This window comes from Rattus rattus, chromosome X (genome assembly GCF_011064425.1).
Source record: "Rattus rattus isolate New Zealand chromosome X, Rrattus_CSIRO_v1, whole genome shotgun sequence".
Lineage (NCBI taxonomy): Eukaryota > Metazoa > Chordata > Mammalia > Rodentia > Muridae > Rattus > Rattus rattus.
The window spans coordinates 94,426,830-94,451,590 of NC_046172.1; the positions used below are offsets into that span (position 1 = coordinate 94,426,830).

General features: G+C 39.2%; 1 protein-coding gene across 5 annotated transcripts in view; it reads right to left on the reverse strand.

Annotated features, from left to right (window-relative positions):
• Positions 1-1,465: 1,465 nt before the first annotated feature.
• Acsl4 (acyl-CoA synthetase long chain family member 4) overlaps positions 1,466-24,761 on the reverse strand; it is a 63,463-nt gene continuing 40,167 nt past the window's right edge. For all 5 annotated transcript variants that reach the window (XM_032890439.1, XM_032890436.1, XM_032890440.1 and 2 more), the window contains 10 exons: positions 23,306-23,456; positions 23,070-23,193; positions 21,553-21,624; positions 20,369-20,508; positions 19,344-19,516; positions 14,664-14,738; positions 13,237-13,428; positions 10,205-10,319; positions 9,382-9,539; positions 1,466-4,305 (listed from right to left, as the gene is read on the reverse strand). In XM_032890439.1, the coding sequence (XP_032746330.1) occupies positions 4,148-4,305; positions 9,382-9,539; positions 10,205-10,319; positions 13,237-13,428; positions 14,664-14,738; positions 19,344-19,516; positions 20,369-20,508; positions 21,553-21,624; positions 23,070-23,193; positions 23,306-23,456 (1,358 nt within the window). In that variant the 3' untranslated portion in view covers positions 1,466-4,147. The remainder of the gene's footprint in view (positions 4,306-9,381; positions 9,540-10,204; positions 10,320-13,236; positions 13,429-14,663; positions 14,739-19,343; positions 19,517-20,368; positions 20,509-21,552; positions 21,625-23,069; positions 23,194-23,305; positions 23,457-24,761) is intronic.

A 24,761-nucleotide genomic window follows, 5' to 3' on the forward strand; every position in this document is an offset into this window, starting at 1 on the left:
AAAGGCAAAAGACATTGAAGAGAACATGCCAACATTTGGCACATTCAAGGAACAAGCAGAGATCACTTCCCCCTCACTCCTACATCAGCAGGGAATGTCTCCACGCCAGAGTAGCAGGGATCTCTGAGTGCCTTAGAGTTGGGAAATGACCCAGGAACACTTAGGGATTATTGAAATCAGGCCCTAGACCATGAAAGAAATTGTTCCCACATTGAGTAGACGGGGCCTACCTTGAAACGAAATACTGAGAGAAAATGAGACCAGTTCTGTCAACTGCCATCTGCCTGAATTTTAACTTGGTTATTAAGCAGCGATGCTTCAGTGACTGAGTCATCCAACAATGTTACATGTGTGATGACGCTTGATAGTTCCCCATTGCCTCAAAACACGAACAATTCTGGGTGCCTCTGCTGCTCTCCAAGCTGCCTAGGACATAGCATGGGCAAATCTAATGGTCCCCTTCCCTGCAAATCTTTTAACATGCCAGGGCACCCACATGGACCTCACCCTAAGTCTACTTGTCCTCATTTGTGCTGTGGCCAGCACAGATGTGACAGTATATGAGACTAGCAGAGTGCCTATTTGCCAAGAGCCTATGACAAAGCCTACCTAGGATCGCTGAGGCCAGGCTGAGAACAGGAGCCCATCTAAAGGAGTGCTTTCAACAGGGTTCTGTTTTTAACTGCATGGTACATGTGATAATAAAAATTGATTCTGGGGGGGGGGAATAGCTGCCAGGAGTTTGGGCCATTCTGAAGGCAGAGGGTATCAACATCTCAGGCACACATGGAATCTCAGAGATTTCTGGGGTATGATCTTACTCCACGCAGTCCTAGAAGACTGTTGGGAATGAATCTATATTCCTTGTTCCAGTAAAATTTGATAAGATTCACTCCTGCCTCTTTTGAGTTAGTTTAATACTGGAGGTTTTCCAAGAAGTGTTTCCAGATCCTGAACCACAAAGGGTCCTCTGCTTTTTCCCAGTTCCAATAGGCAGAACTGTGAGCTCACAGTACTGCTTACACAAGCAGTGTCTGTTACATGTAACAGCACAAGACATTTTGTCTCCTGTAGCATCTAGCAGGACTAGACCAACGGCTGGGTATACTTCAGTGGTGTGATTCAGAACAAAGGAAATTTACAAAACCAAGAAACAGAGGCAAGTAACATAATGTGTGTGTGTCTGTGTATCCTCATATACTTTAGGTATGTCTATGTAAACATTAGCCTGAAAATAATGATTATTAGACCTCACCAATATACCCTAAGGATGCATTGTCCTACAGTTCCCATGTTACAAGGTATTCAACTCGGTGTATTAAAATAATAGTTCTGGGTTCAAAATAAATCAACATAATGAAGAGGGTTTTAAAAAGCTAAGTTAATCAATTAATTCCAGATACCCAAACATACTACTTAACATTCAAATTTATAGATTTTTATACTGACATATAAGAAAAACAAATTGGCTTGATAACATGGGTGGATTTATTTTATAAGATTCAAGTGCAAACTTAAAAAGAAGAACAAACAAAGCCTTTCAAGAGTAAACACAAAAAATCTACAGAACAATCCTACAATCGTGCATTAACAGAAAGTACAAATATGAATATAAAATTTGTAACTACATTCAAAATCTCTCCAGTTCCCGAATGCCACACGACCTTTAACCTTTAACCTCTTCTCAGCTTGTCACTGTAGAAACATTTGTCATCTGCTAGCAGGAAAATATAGGCAAAGATTACTAGTCAGTCTCTATGAACAAAGAAACAGCATTCTCCCTCACTTTGGACTCTACGAATCATTCATCAGTATTTCATTTCTTAAAAGTCACATAATCATACCTTCAGTCTACACTAAAAAAATGAGCACAAATATCAAAGAAATAAGACTCTTTCATGTAATTAAAGCAAAAATTCATGAGCGTTCACCTTAGAAATGCACACACAATCAACAGTAAGCACAGCTTTAATTGATGGCTGACACGAAATTGTGAACGATTTAAATAGGTATAAAATGGAGATCAAAACCTTTAGGCTCAAATACTTAAAAAGTCACTGTGAATATGGAAAATAGTTCTGTTTACATAAACATGTATATATATATAATTTTTTTTGATGAAAAGTCAGGGGGCAGTGGCATCTCCCTGGTCCCTTATCGTGTGTGTTAGGATTTTCACGAAGAATTAGCAGCACCCGACCTTGTATTCAATGCGTGATTCTTAAGGACCTAGTTGGCAGTGTTCCAGCTTTGGGAGACTGCTGTGGGTGGGGTGCAAGTATCTTAAATAAGATAGTCTGCATGCACTCACATTTTAAAATCACCATTCCAAATGGGATACATATATTGGAAAAGCCTTTAAAAAAAAAACGGATAAACAGTGCACTAGGAGTAGGTAGAAGCTGACTAGTAGTCTACTTGATGATGTCTTTTCACACTTCAAAGGCAAGATGGGAAGCACGAGACTACTCACATAGAACTTCAGGGAAAACTTGCCTCAAATTTTAGTTTGCACAACACTGAAAAGAAACTTTTACAAAAACCTTCGCTGTTGCTCAGAATACCAGATGATTTTTTTCTCAATATTACCACCATATACATAACATTTAAATAATTTCTTTATAAATATTTTAGAGCACAAAGAATTCATTTTGTTGTAGTGGTGGCCCACATCTGTACAACACAATGTAAGCAACATATATATATTATATATACACACACACATACACATGCATGTGTGTGTGTGTGTGTGTGTATAAAATGACTATGAAAAAAGTGCAAAGAATAACAGTATTAAGAATTTTTGCTTTTTACAGTAACTATGGTTCAAGTGCGAATATCTATCAAGAATATATAATTCCAGATTTTAGCTGAAGATTTAAAAAGAAACTCACACTCCCAAGTTACTGCACAGACAGTCCTTAATCAAGTAACTCTGCCCTTCTCCCAAATCTAGCATTTCCAGTTTCTAAACTCTTCACAAACAGGAAAAGTGGTAACAGTGTTTTCTTCCCTTTAACTTCCTCAGACTCATTCATCCAAGACACTTAATCACCCGTAGGTTTGAACAAGATTCGAGGAAGTCATTTATCATAACCCGCTTTGCTGAAATTAAAGCAAAATGAAAGGCTCTCTGAAATGCACACTACTGATCAAGAATCAATCAGCAACAGCAAACAGACCATAAATTACAAATGTAATTTAATACAAGCATATTTTAAAATCAAGCCCTGGTATCAAAGTTAAAGAGGCTAAATCTCTTTCCCAGGTTCAGTGCTATGCCAGGATCCTAATTCTGAATGCTTAGGATGCTATGAGCTTTCTAACAGAAAAGCAATGTATCTTATTGAATTCTGATTGACTTTCTAACATGTTCCCCTTGGTCTCAGCCTTTGACTAGATCACACACAGAAAGGTCACTTTTACAAAGTGGACATTCTTCTGAAGACATTTCAATAATTACAGTTGCTGATTTAAGTTCTCGTACATCCAAAGGAGCAATTCAGCCTCCCTTCAAATACATTGAGATATTTTTGGTATGTGTGTGTTGTTTTAGTTTTAACTTCAGGCACTGTAACTATTCACAATATTATAATGACTCTATGTCTCACCTACATGGCAATTATGAGCTTAAAATAATACCTTCTAAGATACTGAATCCATTTATTACAACTGATTTTTTTTTCCCTTCAAGAGAAATGGTTGGAAGAGGATTTCAAAGCCTGGTGGAACTTCGGCTTTGAGTAGTGTTAATACGTAATTTTGTCCTAATGATTAGGATAGAAACTTCTGAACTAGGAAGACATAGACACTGGAAGCTGTAGATTTCTTCAACTACACCTATTCCAAGTCCAATTTGTTTACTTTAGCATGGAGTATCTTTAGAAAAACAAGTGTAGCTAAGGCTAATATTCTAAAACAGAATTTTTGCTCTAAACTTAATAACACAGCTAAAGGGAAATGTCTTCAATTTCAGCTTCTCTAGGACTATGCAATTTGTGGTAACCACTTTTGGTTGTTTTTTTGTTTCATGTCTTTAGAAGATTCACCTTACATTTTAACAGAGAGATCAACAAAGGCTTAAACTCTAGAACTAAAAAAACCATCAGGCCACCTCCTGTGCAAATGTGAAGCAGACAGCTGCCTTTTATTTGCCCCCATACATCCGCTCAATGTCTTTAAGATAATGGTTCTTCAGTTCCTTCCTTTTCAGCTTGAAGGCATCTGTTACCAAACCAGTTTCAGGGGTCCATGGCTCTGGGCTCAATCGAACTTTGATTGGAATTTCAAATCGTTCCAATTTCACTGAAAGAAAAATGGAAGAGAAGGACAAAAGAGGGAGGGAAGAAGTAGGAGGAAAAAGAGACAAAACAATGAATCCAACATAGAATTTTCAGAATTGACGGCCTAGATGATACAATAAAACAAAATTTAACAGTATGTTAATAATATAAAAATCTTTTTCAAGGTCTGTATAGGCAGCTTTACTCACTCACACACCCCATCTTCCCCTTAGACCCTCCATACTTCCTTCCTCTGCCTAGAGTAGTTTTCCAAATATATCTACTAACATCCAGAATTCCTCTCTTTGTAACACACACACACACACACACACACACACACACACACACACCCCTTCATATTTTATGACCACACTTCATTCAATGCATGTATCTCCTTCCAAACATATGTTTGTCTCAACCACTATAATGTAAGCTCCATGCAAGGTCTTTGTTTTGCTGACTGTCACCTACAGACTAGACCAAGAGTCCTCAATAAAATCATACAAATCTATTAAGTATTCCATTAAAAATAAGCCAATAGAAAATATTTCTTAAAAGCTGTATTATATGATCAAATGTGAAGCAACATGGGATTTAGTAAAATAATAGTATTTAAATAATAGAGTTTAAACAGTATAAGTGCAAATACAGTATGTATTATGTGGGAGTAACACAACTCAGTATATGTTGGGACAAATATAAGAAATAGAAATAGGGGGTTGGGGATTTAGCTCAGTGGTAGAGCGCTTGCCTAGCAAGTGCAAGGCCCTGGGTTCAGTCCCCAGTTCCGAAAAAAAAGAAAAAGAAATAGAAATAGATGAGGGTGGCATATACCTCTAATCCCAGTACAGAGGAGGCAGAAGTAGGTGGATTTCTGTGAGTTCCAGGCTAGCCAAGTCTATACAGTGAGACTGTCATAAACATAAAAAAAGAATGGGGTATTCAATCACATTAGCCTATTTCTTACAATGCCCCAAGGTATGTATTAATATAAACTCATTATAAAAATTCTGAAGGCTAAGACATGTTGCTCTGCATGTGAGCTTGATTTTTTTTAATAGAATAACTTAAAAAGAAAACTTGTGCATACTTCCAAAGGTACCTCCTTTGTGACATTAGAAAATGCTTTGACAGAATATGGTGCTGAATATGAAAAAAATTCCTTACATATTATGTAATATCATGTTACTTCAAGTAATGACTAAACAGGTAGTGAAAGAACATAAAACTTGCTTGAATTAACAATATCTACTCTTTTCGCACATTATGGGTCAATTACAGAAAGGAACCTGAGATACCTGCCCCCTGGCGCTCATCTGGATCAAGGGAAATCTCAACCATAGATCTGCTTCACGTCCTTTTACTCCCCCTACTTAAAACGGAAATTCTTTAAAAAGGTCTAACTGTAGAAACACTACAGTATTGGTACACCATTTCAGATGCACACAAGTGAATAATAAAAGCGTGTTTTAAAATGTCCTATCACCCTTAGCTACATGACCATTTAAGGTATAACAAAAAGGGATGGTTGGGGTGTCATTCTGAGAACTCCCCATCATTATTTCACATTCAAGGGAGAAACGGACAGATTCAAACAAGAAGGAAGTAACCTAAGCCAATGAGAAAGAAGAGGACCGAAGAACCAGTGCGTTTTTCTCTGAATAAGCCTGCAGGGGGCGGCATATCAATGCTTTTGCTGTTGCTGTCTTTAAAGTGTGCACCACAGCAGAAGGAAGGAACCAGACTTCCTGGATCTAGAGCTCTAGTATCGTGGTTATTATTCTGTGTCCAAATAATATATATTTTAATTACATGTCTCACTGCAAGAACAGGAAAGTTATGGGAGCCTAGTGAGTCCTGGGACTTTTCTTCTGCTTTCTAGATGCAATTCTAATGTGGCTTGACATTCCCCAGTTACCTTCATACAGTTAAATGCAGAGATAGTCAAGTAACCTTCTACTTTATTAGCATCTCAATAACTAAGTATAACTGGGGAGATCCCTACACTGGGCAGGCTATTGGTTGAAATAGTTTATGAGATACCATATTCAAGGAAAAATCAGAGTATGGATCAAAGAAGGTTCTGGGAACCATGTGACAGTAACAGAAGACTTATTTATAAATAATAAAATAACCTTGACAAAAGCATTACAAACCCAAGCAACTTTACAATGTGATTAATAGGAAAATGAACTTTGAAATTTAAAATATTTGGGGTGCTAAGGGTTCAGAAAGTTCTTAGGGAAATAAGATATTGAGGTTGAAAAAATTATTAGAAATAAAAGCCAGCAGAGCTTTCCTGATGAAATAAGAACCGCAGTGACGAAGAGGGGAAACCTTCTATATAATGCTCTTTCCTTTTGACCTCCAAATTCCACGTCTAAGAATTCACACCGAGAAGACAATCACACACGGGGTGAGGAGATGGCTCAGTTGTAAAACTGCTTACCTCGTGAGTATGAAGGCCTGGGCCTGATCTCTAACATCTACATAAAATGCTGGGCTTGGGGTGTGCCCCTTGCAGTCTCAGAGTTTGGGAGCAAGAGTCAGGAATTGCCTAAGAGAGCCCTAAGTCTTGCTGAGAGACCCTATCTCAAAGCAAATAGATGGTCCCCAAGGAATGAGCTCTGTCCTCCACATGCGGAATATGCATGCATACAAACCAAAGGGTATCACCCAAGAATATAATCTTGTAGAAAAGATGTTTAAGTAGGGGAAAGTACTACTCACCTAAAAATAGAACGGATTAAATATTTATTTTCTAGGGAAAAAAAAACTTGCAAGTCAAAGGTGATGATGAAATTATGTAGCTAACTAACTTGACAAATATATTGACAAATGGCGTTGACACAAGAAGGCAAGCAGAGGGAACTCCGGCCAGGGGACTTCCTTTTAATTTCCTGCATTGTCCAATATTTCATGATTACAGCTGACTGGTAATTAAGAAAATTATTGCTCTCATCGTTACAATGAAAAATAGATTAAGAAAAAAACAGATAAATAGCTTGAAAGTTTACAAAGGGAGTACCAGGTTCCTCTCGACTGCTCCTAGGAAATAAATAGCCAAAACTAACTTTTCATAGGAGGCAGAGGTAATAGGATCACTCAGGATATCTTGATTTAATTGGTATGCTCTAGGCTAGTCAGGAATACATAAAGAGATACTGTTTCAATATTCTTTTAATGAAAAACTCATTAACTACAATGAAGTAAATAAATGTAATGAGGAAAAAGCACTGGGTAGGAAAGTTCGATTATGTCTAGAGAAGAAAAACAAAAGAACCACTCACTGCTAACTGACTCTGAGAAGGCTATAATAATAACTTCAAACCAGAAAGGACGCCAAGCACCCTCAATGAAAGGCATAGGCCAGGGAGCCCTGAGCACTGTAGGCCTCTGAGGACAAGGGTTTTACTCACTCCATCTCCCTGACACTACCTTGTTCTCTTCGGCTATAGCAGAATACTGGCAGTCAAACTAAGAGAATCTACACACAAGACGATGAGGCTTCATTTGAGAAATGGAGTTGGCCAACAGTGGGAATGGATGCACTGAGTAACTTTTCAGTAAAGCCTAGGAAGAGTCCAAGTGTTTCGAAGTAGTCCCCTTTAAAATATGGATGAATGCACAAAGATCAGAAACTAAGAACCCAGCATGTCCCTGTCCTAGCAGCCGTTAATTGCCTAATTCTTTGTGTGCCCTGACATCCTGACAACTATTAGGTAAATCCCTTGGAAAATATAGAGAGACCTGTAGCTGTCACAAATCCAAAGGCTAAGAATGCCAAAACAGAGATTTCCCTAGTTTGCTGTGAACCCGCCTGATGTGCTGACTATATGCTTAAAAAGTGTTTTGATGCCTGACCTTTTGTGCTCTGTTGCTGACAGATGCAGAAAGACTCTAGGCCAAATCCAACATTCTACCTGGGTGTGGTGGCGCAGGACTCTAATGCCAGCACTTGGAAGACAGAGACAAGTGGATCTCTGGGAGTTTGAGGCCATTCTAGTCGGTAGAATATGTTTCAGGGTACCCAGGGCTACACAGAGAAACCCTGTCTAAAAACCAATAAAACAAAAAAACAAAACAAAAATCCAACATCCCTTAATATTAAAAGGACACGAAGAAACTCAAAGAAATGCTTCAATACTGAATTGACAGGCAAGATGTGTCCACCAGAGCAATAGCAACAAGAGGGGTAACGGTAACTGCCTTCTAACTGGATTTCAGGGCTGCTCATTAGAAAAAAATCATTCCCGGCATTGTAAATCTGCTCAAAAACCTATGCCTAGACCTGTCGTGGCCCTAGGGGTATCCTACTTGTTTTTTGGTAAAACAGGCACGCTTACCAACTGCCTTCTAAATAGTTATGTTCATCTCTCTAGACCTGCACTGCTCTCAACCTCGCTTAGAAGTTCCTTTGGTAATAGGCAGGAATACAGGTATAGACTTATAATTGTCAAAAAAAAATTGAGAATAAGTGACAATGAGTATTCAGCCCTAAATAGCATGATTCTCAAAACCCCATCCTCCCTGCCCAAGGCTCCAGGAGCACTGGGGAAGAGAACCTAGGAAGAATGTAAAAGAGGAAAGATAGGGGCTGTGGTGAGGAGTGCTGTGAAATGCTGCTGCCTTTTGGAATAGCCACTGGGCAAATGAATTCACGGCAGTTATGGTTACGCCTGCAAGTGCCTATACCAGTCAAAACATGGATGGCAGAGCATCTCATAAGGCCCCACCCTTAGCCGAGGAGCTACTGGCTGCAGCTGATACCCCTTTGGGGGGTGTGGCCACTGGTAGATTGCCCAGGCTTCAGTGGATGGTCCTACACACATGTCCATGTAGGCAGCACTAGAGGGACTTAGTAGGTATATATGTAATTAGTAAGCTGATTTTATATCCACACATATAACACTGGAGTTGAAATTTTTAGAAAAAGAAAGGATATAAAGATTTTGGTGAGAAATGTTTTAAAAGGGGTCAGATAAAGTAGCAAGGAGTTTAAGATGCATTGTATGTGTTTGAATTTTTTAGTGTAATGATCTAAATATCTATTAGTTGACTTTTATGGACTTCAACCACTTAGCAATTTTTTACTTACTGGCATTTGCAGCTTCTCGAATTTCTTTCAGTATTTCAGCTTCCATGGCAGGATTATTGCAAATATCAACCCAAGATCCTTCTACCCCCTTCTGTTGTGCCAAAAGAGTCAACTTTTTCTGGTTGGGAACCACAAAACTGATCACATAGGACTGGTCACTGAAAAATTATACATAGTAAGAAATAAGCAAGTATTCACGGTATTCAATGGAACAGTGCAGTAGAAGTGATTCTAAATATACATATTAAATGATATTAATAAAAAAAGAAAGTGGCTCAATCTCATAGGCCTTTGACTTCGAAAAACTTGGAGTGAAAATTCACCAAGTACTATGTATGTCAAAAAAAAATTATTGGTGCTAAGTCTCAATTACTTTGGATTCAATTTTAAAGAACTTGTAGCGTAGGTTAGATAATTAGATTAGATAATAAACACTTAGCAGGGCATGGTAGATGTCTAATAAAGAACTATAATAATGAATTTCTGGAAAAGACCTTCATGCTGTTAAATAAATTCAACAAGAACTTTCATGTTCATCTTCCTAACCCTAACCGAAGTTCTGAGAGAAGTCTGATGGGATCTGTTTACCCACAATCGAATTTATTGTATACTGTTCCTTTTACTGTAAGCATATGACACACAAAACAGAACTGCTCTTTGTCTGACAAGATAGCGATCAGGTCTCATGACCTGAATTTGATCTCCAGGACCCACATGGCGATAGTAGAGAAGCAGCACAAGTTGTCCCACATGAGCTTCCCCCAACAAACACAAAAGCAATGACACACAGATAGACAGACGGACAGAGAGATAAAAGAGTCACCTTTTGGCAAAAGCACAAATGTTGTCGATCAGTGGACAATTCTTCAGTGCGGCTTCGACTTTCCCAAGAGACACGTACTCTCCGGCTTGCAGCTTCACCAGATCTTTCTTACGATCTAGAATCATAAAAACATGGATCCTCAACTAAATCACACACTGGAGGTTGTCTCTTAGGAGGCCTGATCTTCCCTAGATGGAGGGGGAGGGGGAATGGGTCTGGGGAAGAAGAAAGGTAGGAGACAGCTACAAGGGGTGGAGGGAGAGCAAACTATGGTTGGGATATCTTATATGAGAGAAGAATCTATTTTCAGTTAAAAAATACAAATTCAGTTTGTTGCACTGTGGCATGCTTAATTCTGATTTCATCAATTTCTTTCCTTAGTTTTCATTTATAAAGATATTTCCTCTAAAATCTTGACATATATGCATATGCATACATACATCTTATTATAAAATTTAATATATAAAGTTTAATATATAAATATATTTTAATATATAAACATATTTTAACATGTAAATGTATGTAATAAGTATTTACATATATAAAATTTTCTGATACATACTGCTAAAAATGCATCAAATATTAAAGTTCCAGCACTAAGGTGTGTAAGTCAAGGTTATCATAAGTTTTAGGTCAATGTGGTCTCTTGGTGGGTTCAAGTTCAATCTGAGGTATATGCAACACTCGGTCTCAAATCAGTTTTCTCCAATGCAGTGTTACCAGATATATAAAACACATACCAGAGTGGGCCTGATTTCTAGCAGTAGTTAGCCAACCGCACTGCACGCACGCTCGCACGCTCTCACGCTCGCACGCACGCACACACGCACATATACACGCACGCACATATACACGCACGCACACACACCATGGTATTTGTTTGCTTTCCTTTGTCTTATTAATTTTTTTTTGTTTTTGACATTTTCTTTGAGAGAGAGAGAGAGAGAGAGAGAGAGAGAGAGAGAGAGAGAGAGAGAGAGAGAGAGAAAGTTTGAGAGTGCACAAAATTAGGTAGGAAGGTGAGTAGTATCTGGGAGGTGAAAACAGGATCAAAATATATTGTTAGAAAAAAGTTAAAGAAAGTACTTAAGTAAGTATTAGCTAAAAGTTACCCACTACACATAAGGTTCTAACACCTTATCGTACTCCTGACTATTACAATGATCTTATCATACTCAGAAGTCCAGTGACATTAAGAGAAGGAACAGAACTCTGGAGCATTAGATTAGGAATGGGAGCATCATCTGGTACAGGCTGGGATGCTTGGCATTTCTGTTAACCTCTCTCTACCTCATTCATATTGGGGATAATGGTGCCTACCCCACAGAAGCATGTCATAGTCTATTCCATCTAAAGCACACTCAACAAATGCCAATTCCCACATTCCCTAGTTGACATTTTCTTTGTAAAGTGACAGTGCTATATAAGAAAGTACTGTCATAGGGTGACTCATCTTGAATAATTATTAGCCTGCTTAAAATCCTTTGCATGAATGATGTGATGTGTTGCCTACCAACAGCAAGAGTAGGGAGACAGGCGAGGAGGAGGACAAGGGAAGAGGGCTGCAATCAAAACTCATTGTACTCGTGGATGAAAAATAGGCTTTCTGAAAAACACTGTGCTAGGTACTGTGAGAACCTTCACAGCTTCCTTTTCCATTTTAAACCTACAGCAACAGTGTGCACATGCACTGTATATGTACATGTTAATACATTTGGAGCACAATTGTTTCGTTTTTTCCAGAATGCACAAATGCAAGCTTACCTACAAGGCAATGGGATAAAAATAATTCTCTAATACACATTTGGGGGGGGGGGGCAGAGAGATAGTCTATGAAGTGCCTCACATGAGAGCGTGATGGCCTGACTGCAGATCTCCAGCACCCACCTAAAAGCTGGTAGTGGCATGTGTGTTTGAGGCCAGTGCTGGGAGAAGGGGACACACAGGTAGATTCCTGAAGCTCATTGGCCAGGAAGCCCAGACAAGTTGATGAGTTCCAGGTTCAGGGAGATGCTATAAGATTTTGTTATCATATACAGCCATGTCTCAAATCCAAGCTGTGCTAGTAGAGGATAGGTGAGGGCTTAGGATGTGACCCATAGTGCTCCTCTAGCATAGATAAAGCCCTAAGTTTGCTCCACAATAGATGGGAATAGGGAAAACTATGAGTATGATTGCCTAGGAGAAAAGCTTATCAATTTTTTAGTAAATCAGCAGATCAATGTTAAAGATGAGGACAAAACTTGCCAGGAAATCACTGATTACATTCTGCTGAGATACTGTGAAGTCAAGCCACAGATTAAATGTGTCACTAGAATTATGACCAAGTGACAGTATCACTAGAAGACAGAACAGACCCTGGACAGTAGCCCATACAGCTAGTTAATGATTAAACCTTTGCCTATTTAAAGTGAACACAGGCTTTCTTTTGGAGTCACTTTCAGAGTTGTGTTTTGAATGTAAACGTCTACTTCCATAAGTCCAGTTTTTAAAAAATGCCAAAGCAATACACATTTTCAAAATAGACTGGTGCTGAAGATTGAAATGATCTTTTTCTAACTCTTATAGAGAGAGCCAGGAAAAACATGGGTGCATGATGATCACTGAGAAACTAGTGGAAAGGCAGGCCTAAAAATCACATATGCATAGTCACACAGTGGAGTTAAGCAAAAGTGCTCCTTCCTGAATTACTTTTGCTTTTTCATTGCTGAATGTGTTATTCATTTTCCTGTGCACTTTCCCCCTCCCCTCCTCCAACACTGCTCCTACCATTGCTACTTCGAAAGAAGTGGCACTTACTTGTCTGAGCATCTCTCGTTTCTTACGTCATCTAACGCTAGCAGCTGCTCTGGGAGGTTGGTGTAACCTCTGTTTCACAGATGGAGGTCAGGCATGAGGTCATAAGTAAAGGAACACACAAGAGAGCTGGGACAAATCAATCTATGGACCCTGCTGATAGCCTGACCTACGTTATTTCTCAGGCTCACAGAAGTTACAAAATGATAGAAGCTATAAAGAGGGAACACACTGACCGATAATCTGTAAGCATCCATCAGGGTGGAATTCTCCAATATCACCAGTGCAAAACCACCTTTGTCCATTTTCATCCACAGAATAATCTTCTGCTGTTTTCTCTTCATTTTTAAAATATCCCATGGAGATATTCTGGCCTCCAATCACAATTTCACCTCTGGGGTTTGGCTTATCATGAACTGTATAACCACCTATAAATATTTTTTAAAAAATCAGTTATTATCCTAAAACAAAATTCATCTTTCATAAATTCTTTATTACAATTGTGTGTGTGTGTGTGTGTGCACATACATGTGCACACCCATATGCCACAGTACAGATAAGTCAGAGAAAAACTTCCAACAGTTGAATCTTTCCTTCCACTATGTGGGTCCCAAGGAACAAACTCAGACCATTGAACTTGGTAAATTCTTCAAGTTTGTAATTCTAAATTTTATATCATGTTTATGGGAAAATCTTGGTTTACATTTCATCAGTTATGTGAGTATAATAAGGGAATAATTTGAGGGAAACCAAGGAAAACTCTATGACAGCCACCACTGCAAACCTTCTACCCAGACCTTCCCATGACACAAAACACAGAGGACATAATTAAAACTTGGAGTTTACAGGACTCTTTAACATAAACAAGAGCAATACTTAAAACTGTTTTAAGTAAGTCTTCAAAATTTTATGCTCAGGAAAGTTTCAGGCAGAGACAATAGACAGGAAGTACTGAGAAAGGCCATAGCATTCAGGGAGTGAGTAGGGGAGGCCATGGGAAATGGAGACAAACTTTACAAACTTAAACAGTGGGCAGACAATTACAGTCTGGTAGTTATCATTAATTCTTTTCAGCATGGCAAGGCTGTTTAATATTTTACTTAATAATCCACCATACTGTGATTAATGTGTATGTGTCATCCTTTAGCCTGGCCATCGGAGGGAAATTGGTTTATATCTGACTTCAGATCTTTGTGAAAAGAATTATCAACAGTGTGTTTATGGTTCTGGTTTCCTCTAAATGTCTTGCCCCTATATGTATGTATGTATCTACTGCACAAAATAACTACATAGATGAATAATGACTATGGGAATCAAGACCTTGTTGTATAAATGGGTATACTGTCTCCCTGTCACCTGAAACTCTAGGATTGCTCCTTCGCATCCCCAATATCATCACTAGCAGAGGTGAGCTTCAAAAGGTGCCTCGCCCAAGGGAAGCTCCAATTAGACTGTTTTTTCCCCTTGCCATCAAGTATTTCCTAAATTGAAAATGATAGTGGCTCAAATTTAGTCATTTCCCCGCTGCGCGTGAGGAAATCATAGGGAAGAGGCAGAAACCAAGAAGCACTTGCAGCTTCTGGCTACCATGCAATCCAAGTCTCGAGGCTCCCGGTAGTTTGCAGTGCGTCTAGAGTCAAGGAAGCCTACATGAAACTCTTACCTTCCTGCCAGTCCTTCAGTTTAATTTCACAGCAAATAAGAGGAGCGCCAACTCTTCCAGTAGTGTAGTCGGTAACTACAGAAGAAACGGCAATCAAACCATTAGTATACAGTAGTTCCAATGTGCACAGCAAGACGCTAGAAATACCGAGTGATGACAGAAGAGGCCACACAACTCTTCATTTTTCAGCATTTCTACTCCTGTTTCCACAGGATAGCTTTCCTCCTCAGGTCTGCATTTTCGATAATTTCATTTTTAAAAATCTGCTCTAAGCAAAAGGTGAGGTCTACCAATATCTTATCCAGGATTCTGCTAAGACGGACTGTGACAATAATTCCTGCTCTATCACCTACTGTATGCATTAAATTATTGTCTTTGACCTCCATTTCTTCACCTATAAACACACCGACTTCATATAAGTACATGCAGTGAGGAACAAATGTGATGATGAAAGCATCTTGCTACTTGTCACAAATAAAATGTTCAAGGAACTGTGACCACTGTTCTTAGGCATCATCTTCTTCTTCTTCATCATCGTCATTAGCCCTTCCTTAGCGATCTATGACTACTTGTAGTATGATCACATCTTCATAGATGGCTTATTATGAACCCAGCACTATATTAAACACTGCAAGCTAACAAACGAACAATGACTTGACCTGGCCCTCAAAGGCCTTACTAACAGATGATCCAGGGAAATATGTATGAGAAATAGTAGAGAGAACACTTAAATCCTTATCCACACATACAAATGATGACAGAAATGAGCTGAGTAGCTAGAAGGATGTCAGTCCCACAGAAAGCAGCCTTCAGAAAACAGCTTTAATTGCAAAGATTACTGGTTGTCTTATCCCAGCGTTATGAAATCAGTAATTGGTCCTTAAATCCTCTCAAAAAGGAGTTAGATATGAGAGAACCAAGAAATGCAAGATAAGAAAACTGCAGCAGTGTCATATACACTGTGTCCAGTTAGCTTGCAACGTTTACTTATAGTGCTCGGTTTATAATAAGCCATCAAGAAGATATGATTAAATAGATGATTTTAATTAAATGACAATAAAGAGAAAGAAATCCACTCTACAATGACATATATCTTACCCCCATAGGTATGCTATTCACCTTAGTCAATAATCACAAGGACTTGGGTTACTACCTCCACACTCCAATCTCTATGTGGAGTACTTGAATTGCTTTCCTAACTCCCTGTGCCCTTCATCTGGAGACTTCTACAAGTACCATAGTATTCTGGATACCAGAAGGACCCACGGAAAACGAAGGAGCCTTATAAAAGTTAGGCAATGATGACTGGCTATGACTAGTCAACAGAAAGGGTATTCAAAAGAAGAAAAGAGAAATCACAGTGAGGTTAAGCCCCCCAAATCTACCAAGAGAGAGACATGGCTTGCCTAGGGAGGAAAGGACAGGTGTATAAGAGAGGTACAATTACACTAGATCAAATATATCTTCAAAAAAACCGAGGTAACAGCATGTTTAGACTTTACACATCCATCACACAGTGGGTGGGCTAGGGAGAAGGGGCTAAAGGGCGAAATAGAAGGTGGGATGACAACTGTGGCCCAGAGGGAAAGGGCAGCCCAGTGAGAGAATGCAGACTTCTGATTGAAATTAAAGATAGAAAACAGTTTGAGGACTTCAAAGTTGATTAACGACTGGAATGGTTTCAAAGATTTGATACCGCTGACACAACAAATAATTTAGCAATAGATAGACAGTTTGAAATAGGTTACTTTACAGCCAGTGTGATACACGATAATAATCTGATTCACAAAAGTTCCTAGGCTGCAGAGATAACTGAGAGGTTAAGAGATCCTGCTATTCTTCCAGAGGACGAGATTTCAGTACCCAGTGCTGAAATCATCTGTAAGCCTACCCACAGGAGATCCAACGTCTTCTAGGTTCTATGGATGCTTGCATTATTTTGTGTTGTGTGTGTGTGTGTGTGTGTGTGTGTGTGTGTGTTTTTTCTTAGGAATTGAGTTCAAAGTGTTGTGTATGCTAAGCAACTTTTTGTACTACGTATGCGTCCGTGTGCAAAAAAAGACTTAAAAAAGATTCTTTCCTCTTCCAACAACTTCCTGCCTCCCTATCCACCCAACTCCAAAAAGAAAATCAAAACAAATAAAAAACAGCAAAACAACCCCCCCAAAAAGTGAGCATGCATGCACATACACACACACACACACACACACACACGCACACACACACACACACACAGACAAGACAGTCTGTTTTGTGTTGACCAACTACTCCTGGGTAGGTCCTGTCCTTACGTAAAATAGTCCATTGAAGAAAACATTTTCCCTTTAACAGTTGGTATCAACTGGGCTGATACGGATATGAACTCAGAAACTGGGACAGCATGCACAGGACCTATACACATTCAAACCAGAAAAACAACTTGTAAAAAATGATTCTCATATAATCCTTAGTGTTTCTCAACATGGCAGGATTGTCATGTGTTCAGAAGATATGTGGAGATATGTTTCATTTATACAGCATGGGTGAGCAAGTTACTATTAGTAATGTGGCTGATAATACCACTCAGTACATGAAAGAGATGTAAAATCAAAGAATTATGTGGTTCAAAATGTGAAGAGTTGCCTTTAGGAACTGAAGGTAATAGAAGACAAAAAGTCAAAACAAAAAATAGGGATGCGAGTACTGAGGTGAGCCTCTCACCAAACTGTCTCTGTGTACACAACCATAGATGTATGTTGCTCTCAATTTTGGCTAGAAAAATTAACGGTTAATGCACAGAATTATAATACTGACTCTCAAGCTGTGGGTCAATTTTCCTATCTCCAAAACTATTTACATTACAATTCATAACAGTAGCAAAATTGTAGTTATGAAGTAGCAACAGAAATAATTTTATGGTTTGGGGGATGAGCACACCATGAGGAACTGTATTATTAGGGGATCGCAGCACTGGGAAGGTATAGAAGCACTGATCTAGAACTTTCTTCCATCTAATGCACAGGGAATACCTCAGAAGGAGTAGAAAGAACATCCGATGTGTCAAATGCCAACTTCTGAACACAACTTGGCTGATATACAGATCAAGTCACAGCAGCTATGCTTCCTACACAAGACCTGCCTGGACCAGCCGTCCAAATCCCAAAGGGGCCCCAAGACCCCACCTTGGCAAAGGAGCTACTGATAACTGATGGCTGCTGAGATGAGAAATTGCCCACTGCCTACATCACAGGAGACAATTCCATTCCATATGCATATGCACATGGGCAGCAGTAACTGGATTAAGGGTTAACATACTAAGTAATGGAAGGAAAATAGAATTAAGGGTCCTAGGGGAAGTTGGTGTATGGATGTGACCAAAATCTGTTGCGTTAATTAAGACATCTTGAAAGAATAAACATAGTATTTTAAAAGTCGATCAAAGAAAGAAAATTAAACTATCATGACAGGATTATGAGGCTTAAAACTAAAGGATACATATGATACTTTCAACTAAGTGTTTATAAAACTAATACAAGGTAGGCTTATAACAAACTCTTTTGCTTATGAAATCATAAGATATGTTGCTATTGCTGAAAACGCCATTTCAGAGACAAGGCCCAGAGACCACTGGACCTGGAACTAACCTCAATGTCTCTCTCCCTGAGGACTAGCTTTCCTGGTACCAGAAGCTGCTACACTAGCTTCCAAAGGTATGAAGAAACCAACAGTCCTACCCAACTATGGTACCCATGAACCACAAGTATGACCAGCATGACAAGATAACTCTATGCGTGCAAAACTGGCATGCATGTCTTGGTGGTAACCGACAGCTTTCTAATTGGATATAAAACCTGCTCAACAAGAAAGTACCCATTCCCTGTTCTGGAAACATAGCCAACTAGCCAGGGCTCGAAGTCACGGATCTTGGAGGACAATCCACAACCAGTAATGTTCTAAGCCAGCATCATTTCTAAGCACAATGAAGATACCCACAGGTAAGTGTAGTTCTCAACTTCATCAACAAAACTTCTCTTTCCAACACTTGGAAACCAAATTGCCTAACATTCAGGCAACAGGGAGGGGCTAGGAAGGGAGCCAGAGGATCAAGGAGGGAATTTGCTGTCTGTATCTCCTGGTAATGTCGGAAGCTACAGTGAGATCCTTAAGATCTCACCAATATGACTGAACAAGGACAATAACATGCATGCCGAAGTGGATGGGGAAAAGACAAGGAGGCCCCAACCCTACACAACAGAGGACCAAGGCAATGCTGGGTCAGAGAGAGGTCTTCTTCCGCAAGGAAAGCACACTATTCGGATATCCAAACCAAATGGTCACCCTGTGTGGGGTGGTAGTGTTTACACCTTTAATCCCAGCACTTAGCAGGTAAAGGGAGGCAGTTTGAGGCCAGTCTAGTCTACAAAGTGAGTTCCAGGACAGCCAGGGCTACACATACATATGAGTAACACTACACAGAAAGAGCAGGTTCTAATTGGGAATACTACACACATGTTACAACAATTTTTTAAAAAGGATGAATTTGAAAGTGAGCAAGGAGAGGTATGTGGCAGGGTCTGAAGCACACAAAGAGATGGAGGGAAATTATGTAACTATAACTCCTTTCTTGAATTTTTATTGAGATTATGAGGTATAAAATAACCTTGCTTTTCCCAGTGATGCTAATACATGACCAATGCTTACCTTCAGTAACTGTTCCAGCACCGCATGATTCTGTCAGCCCATAGCCCTGACCAATGGGGCAGCAGAAGCAGACATTCATGAATCGGTGTGTCTGGGGGGACAGTGGGGCACCGCCGGACAGCATCATGCGGACATTCCCTCCTAGAAGAGCCTTCACCTTCTTAAACAGTATCCTTGAAAGGAAGGGGGACAATGGTGTTTATACTGTCACACACTTTTCTTGATACCTGACCAACTTATGAACCGTGATAAAATTCCCAAAATTGTGGCCCAACACAGACATTTCCAAATCACGATAGTAATGGGGAGGGGAGCAGAACAGCAAATAACACCTATAAATTATGCCAGCACTTCAAGCCTTCCCCCAAACCCAAGTGTGCAATGCTGGGATCACGCTCTGCCTCATGCTAAACAATAGAAAATGGCATTGAGGGAAAAATATAAGCTTTCTATGGCATATTAGGTCAACTTAAAAATCTCCTAATGACAAATTTCATTGCTACACTTTAACTGCTATACCCATAGCCTCACCATAACTTTATGAACACAATAAAACACAGGATGTCGTATAGAATACGTCTTAAGAATCTCCGCCCCCCCCCCGTGTGTGTGTATACAGTCAAGCTTTTAAAACTGTATTCTAGGTTTTTAAGAGACGCAATTAATACTTATTACTCATCATTAAAACTAAATTATCAAATTCAGAGTCCACTGTCTTTTCATTCTTGTATAAACAATAGGATAGAAAATAAAGAATAAATCAAGGTTTCAATCATGGTGATAATATTCAACTAGATGAACTTGCCATTTGTTTGGTCTTCTTTCAGATTTAAAAACACAAAGAAATTCATAGGCACAGACACATATTCATGGTGCCAGACTTTGAAAAGCTGAGGCAGGAGGGTCACTTGGGTTAAAAAGTTTAAAGCCAGACTGGAAAACATCAATATTTGTATGCCATACCATAATATAGCAAATAGAATACAAAACAGGCTTAAAATACAGGGCCTCTGAAATGTACTTACAGATTACAAAGAGGGGCATCATATCCTTTCTTGATTTGCTCTAATTTATAATCATACCCAATTTTAAATAGAGTCTTCTGAATATAATTCATCTCTTGAACCTTGCTCATAACATTCTTGTAAATTCTATCCATGATTTCCTACAAGACAAACAAAATACTAAATAATCAGAAAAGAATTATAACACTAAAAAGTCTCAAATTGACAATAACTTGATAAAACCTCTTAGAGCAGTGGTTCTCAACCTTCCTAATGCTGTGACCCTTTAATATAGTTCCTCATGTTGTTGTGACTCCCCCAACTATAAGATTATTCCATTGCTAATTCATAACTGTAATTTTGCTACTGTTTTGAAGCATAATGTAAATACCTGATATGCAAGATATTTGATATGCGACCCCTGTGGATGTTACAACCCACAGGTTGAGAACTACTGTCTCCAGGGTAATTGATAATATTTTACTGACTTATTCACTACTTCTAGGAGCTAAAGGAGAATACATATTAATTAGCATACCACGCCCAATAAATATACACAACCTAAAATAAAATAAAATTTTAATTTTAAAAAGACTCATTGCATGTATACAAGGTCGTGGAAAAGACCTGGTTCCACCCATAGGAAAGAATTGCCATCAAGTCCTGGACCAGTCGCTGAACTCTAGGGAGGCAGGACGTAAACTAGAAAAATCAGTCTTTGAAGAGGGTCTTCAGCTGTACAAATCCAAACAAACAATCATGGGGATTGAGAGACCCTTTAATAGTCTAGATGTTTGTGTGAGTTTATTTCCATGTCACATGGTCAGGAGGGCTCTGATTTAGTTGATGGTTTAATGGCTAATAGATACATTTCTTTCCAGAAGAACCTCAGGTTAGATTGTACTTTTGTGTACTGTAGTGAGTGAGAAGTATTGCCCTTTACACCCAGATCGGTCACCAACCTGTCCCATAACATTAGAGACACTGCCTCCCTTCTGTATGATGGTGTAGGACTTCCTTAATTGTTTTTAATAAGATTTAACAAAACAATGACTTCTTTAAGGATCATCTATGTCAACATTTCAAAGTAAAATTATTCTCAAGTGAACACATATACTAAAAGTATTACATTTTAAAACTTAGAAGGGTAAGCAAGAGCATGGACAGGTGACCCTTTACTCTTTGCATGACTGCTCTGTACTCACCGGAACAGCCGCCATAAGTGTAGGTTTCAGTACAGTACAATCACCCTTGCTTCCCTTCTTGATTTTGCTGGACTGCATTAATGAAAAAACAAAACTCATCAGGGAAGAAGATGTTAGCCCAAATGGGGCAGGTCTAATCCAAATACCGATAAGGAAGACAGAATTTGCATATGGGATACAATCTTCTATTCCTTCTATTGCCAAGTCCAGAGTACATGATTTGGTTTTATCCTTTTGGTTTAGCTTCTAGCACATCTCAGTCTTCCATAGCGGAGAAACTGATCCAGGATAACAAGACAATTGGACATGTTGGTGAACTAACGATTTGTGTCAATAATGTACCACCAAATATAACAGACAGCACTTTCAAGAAAATGCCCATTTTTTTAACAATGCCCCACTAAAGCATACTTATCACTAAAACAAAAGTAAAGGTTAATTTTTAACTTTGATTAACCAATAGGGAAAGATATATGTCAAAATGACTACAATAAAACATTGACTAGCATCACAGGGAAATAATTTTGACAATTTGGTCGGTAGCCACATAAGGACCACGCTAGTGGCCAAGTGCATATAGACACATCAATGTGTAGAATTTCTTGCATGAATAAAAAAAATGTTAAATTAATCAAAGGTAGAAGATTGATAAGGGCATTTGCTGGAAACACAAAGATAAAATAAGAATCTCCTACAAAGTGATTTATGAATTTAGATGAATCATGTGAACAGGAAAGAAAAGTAGCTCAAGAAACAGTGAGAGAAGTCGACTGTTTTCTTTTCCCTTACTTAAATCAGTTTTCTTTGTGTGACCTCAAATGTGCTTCAACTATGACTTAGTGCGGCCTGTTGTGGGGCTTTCAGCTATGCACAACAGAGAAAAAGGACGCCTGGTTCAGCCTAAAGCTGAGGGCTGCTCTTGGAGATGCTGTACTTCTAACCCAACAGAAGTCTCTGCAAAGGTGTAATTATCTGATTATCTGTGCTGTCTGGCACGAGAGCAGTTGGTATCGGGAACCTGTAATGTGGCCTGAAATGTGACTAGATAAAACAGGGAACCACGCTCTTATCCCAGACCTCAGGAGGCAGAGGCCTCTAAATCCAAGACCAGCCTGGTCTACAGAATAAGTTCCTGGATAGCCGGGGCTACACAGAAAGACCCTGTCTTGAAAATAAATAAATAAATAATCTGCATTTTAAATCAATTTTTATCTAAAGGCATGGCTATTGTGACATGGGTCCAGAATAAATTCAGAAGCACAACAAAGCCTAAAAGAACCTACACGTCTTCCAGAGAACCAGCTGGTCCAGAAGAGTATGTCAAAGATCCAGTGAATATACTTCCTAGTATAACTCTCCAAAATAAAATCTAGTACAAAAAGTAGTTATTTCAAAGTAACTCTAAAACATGGGCCTAAATCAAGGCTAATCCCATATTACTAATGGAGAGCTATATTGGGTGCCACAGAGAACTTTTAACTGAATAGACAATCATGAGCCAAGACGAGATTTGTCACCTGGTCAGACAGTGTGAGTGGTGACGAATATCCAATCCTACAGCCGTAGGTAAAGCAGGAGATCTCTGCCGTCAGTTCCAGCACATGAGCCAAAGGTAAGTAGCCAATATAAGTGTCCTTTGGTCTAAAACAAAGAAGAGAAACATGCTAACCACTTTGGAAAAGCACTTTTAAACGAAGAATTTAACCATGAACTCTGTAGTTCGGACCAAGTTGAGTTCTACTGAGTCTCTTACCCTAATCCAGGTATGCGTTCGCACTGGCCTGTCATCCCAGCTATCAGATTGCTATGGTGCATCATCACTCCCTTGGGGCGGCCAGTAGAGCCACTGGTGTACATGACAATGGCCATGTCCGAAGGAGTTGGTCTACTTGGAGGAATGCTTGCTAAATAAGTGAAAAGACACATTTTCTTCAGTTCCACATTGAATTACTTGACAAGAAAGTTATTTTCATTTCACATAATCATACAAATTTCAAAACTAGTCTGGTTTAACAATCATGAAGAATGGTTATCAACTTCCAGTTGATTGAAATAAAGATTCTGAACTCAATCCAGCCGATTTTTAGCCCCATCTGACTAAACCTCTTCACAGTGTTATATACAGAATTGGGGAGAATTCCTAAGGCTTTGAAAACTGGGAAGGGTAGCATCCTGTGTAGATTCCTGAACAATAAATAATGGTTCAGGTCAGGGATAGTAGTATGCATCTTTAATCAAGAATTCTGGAAGCGGAGTCATGTGGAGTTTGAGGCCAGACTGATCTACATTGCAAGTTCCAGGACAGCCCGGGCTACACAGAAACCCTGTATGAAGGTAAGGGAAAGCATATCACTGAGACAACCAGGCTATATCAAATCCTCCTTCAGTATCTCCAGAGTCATTGGTAGGATCCAAGGAAGAAAAGGTCTCACCTAAGGACCAACTGAAGAAGCAGACCAAACACACAATATGACATTTCTCATCTTTGCCTATTTTTTAATAAGCATGCAAAATGTATCCTCATTGTATTTACCCACTCAAGTAAACTATCACTAGAACATACCATAGCTCTCTATGTATAATATCTACTGACACATGATAATGACTCTTTACTCATAATAACAAAAATATACGGCTCCTATTTATCCTGGAAACAAACAGATGTCATGTTGGTAAATCAAAATTTAAGGACTGAGAAGTATTTTCTAAAATTGTGTGTCAAACATTCTGGTGAATCATCAGAACTGGCAATAATAGAGCCAGTGGATCCCAACTTCCCTGGCAAGCACCAGTCTCCCAGTATCAACCTGGCAATAACAGGCAATTCTCCGTGGGTCTCTGTATTTCTGTGCATGAAGCCAAGAGATACTGATTTGCTCTGGATTGTGTGAAAAGGCACACTTACTGCCCAGAACTGTAAAAATAGTAACATACTTGGCCCCGGGGCTTCTTTTCTATGATACAAATGCTAACATGCTACTCTGTTGGAGCCAGACTTTTGGGTACTTTGTGGGATCTTTGTTCCCCTACCCTTTCACCCCACTAAACACTAGATAAGGGAGAAAAAAAGGATAAAGCGGAAAGGGGGTGTCACTATTGCTAGACTACTTCCTGCTGATTAGGGACAGTGAGTTCCTTGGGGCAAGTCTGATCCTCCCCATCAGGATATCTATTTTCCTCGTTTCTTCTTTGCACAGAACTACTTAACA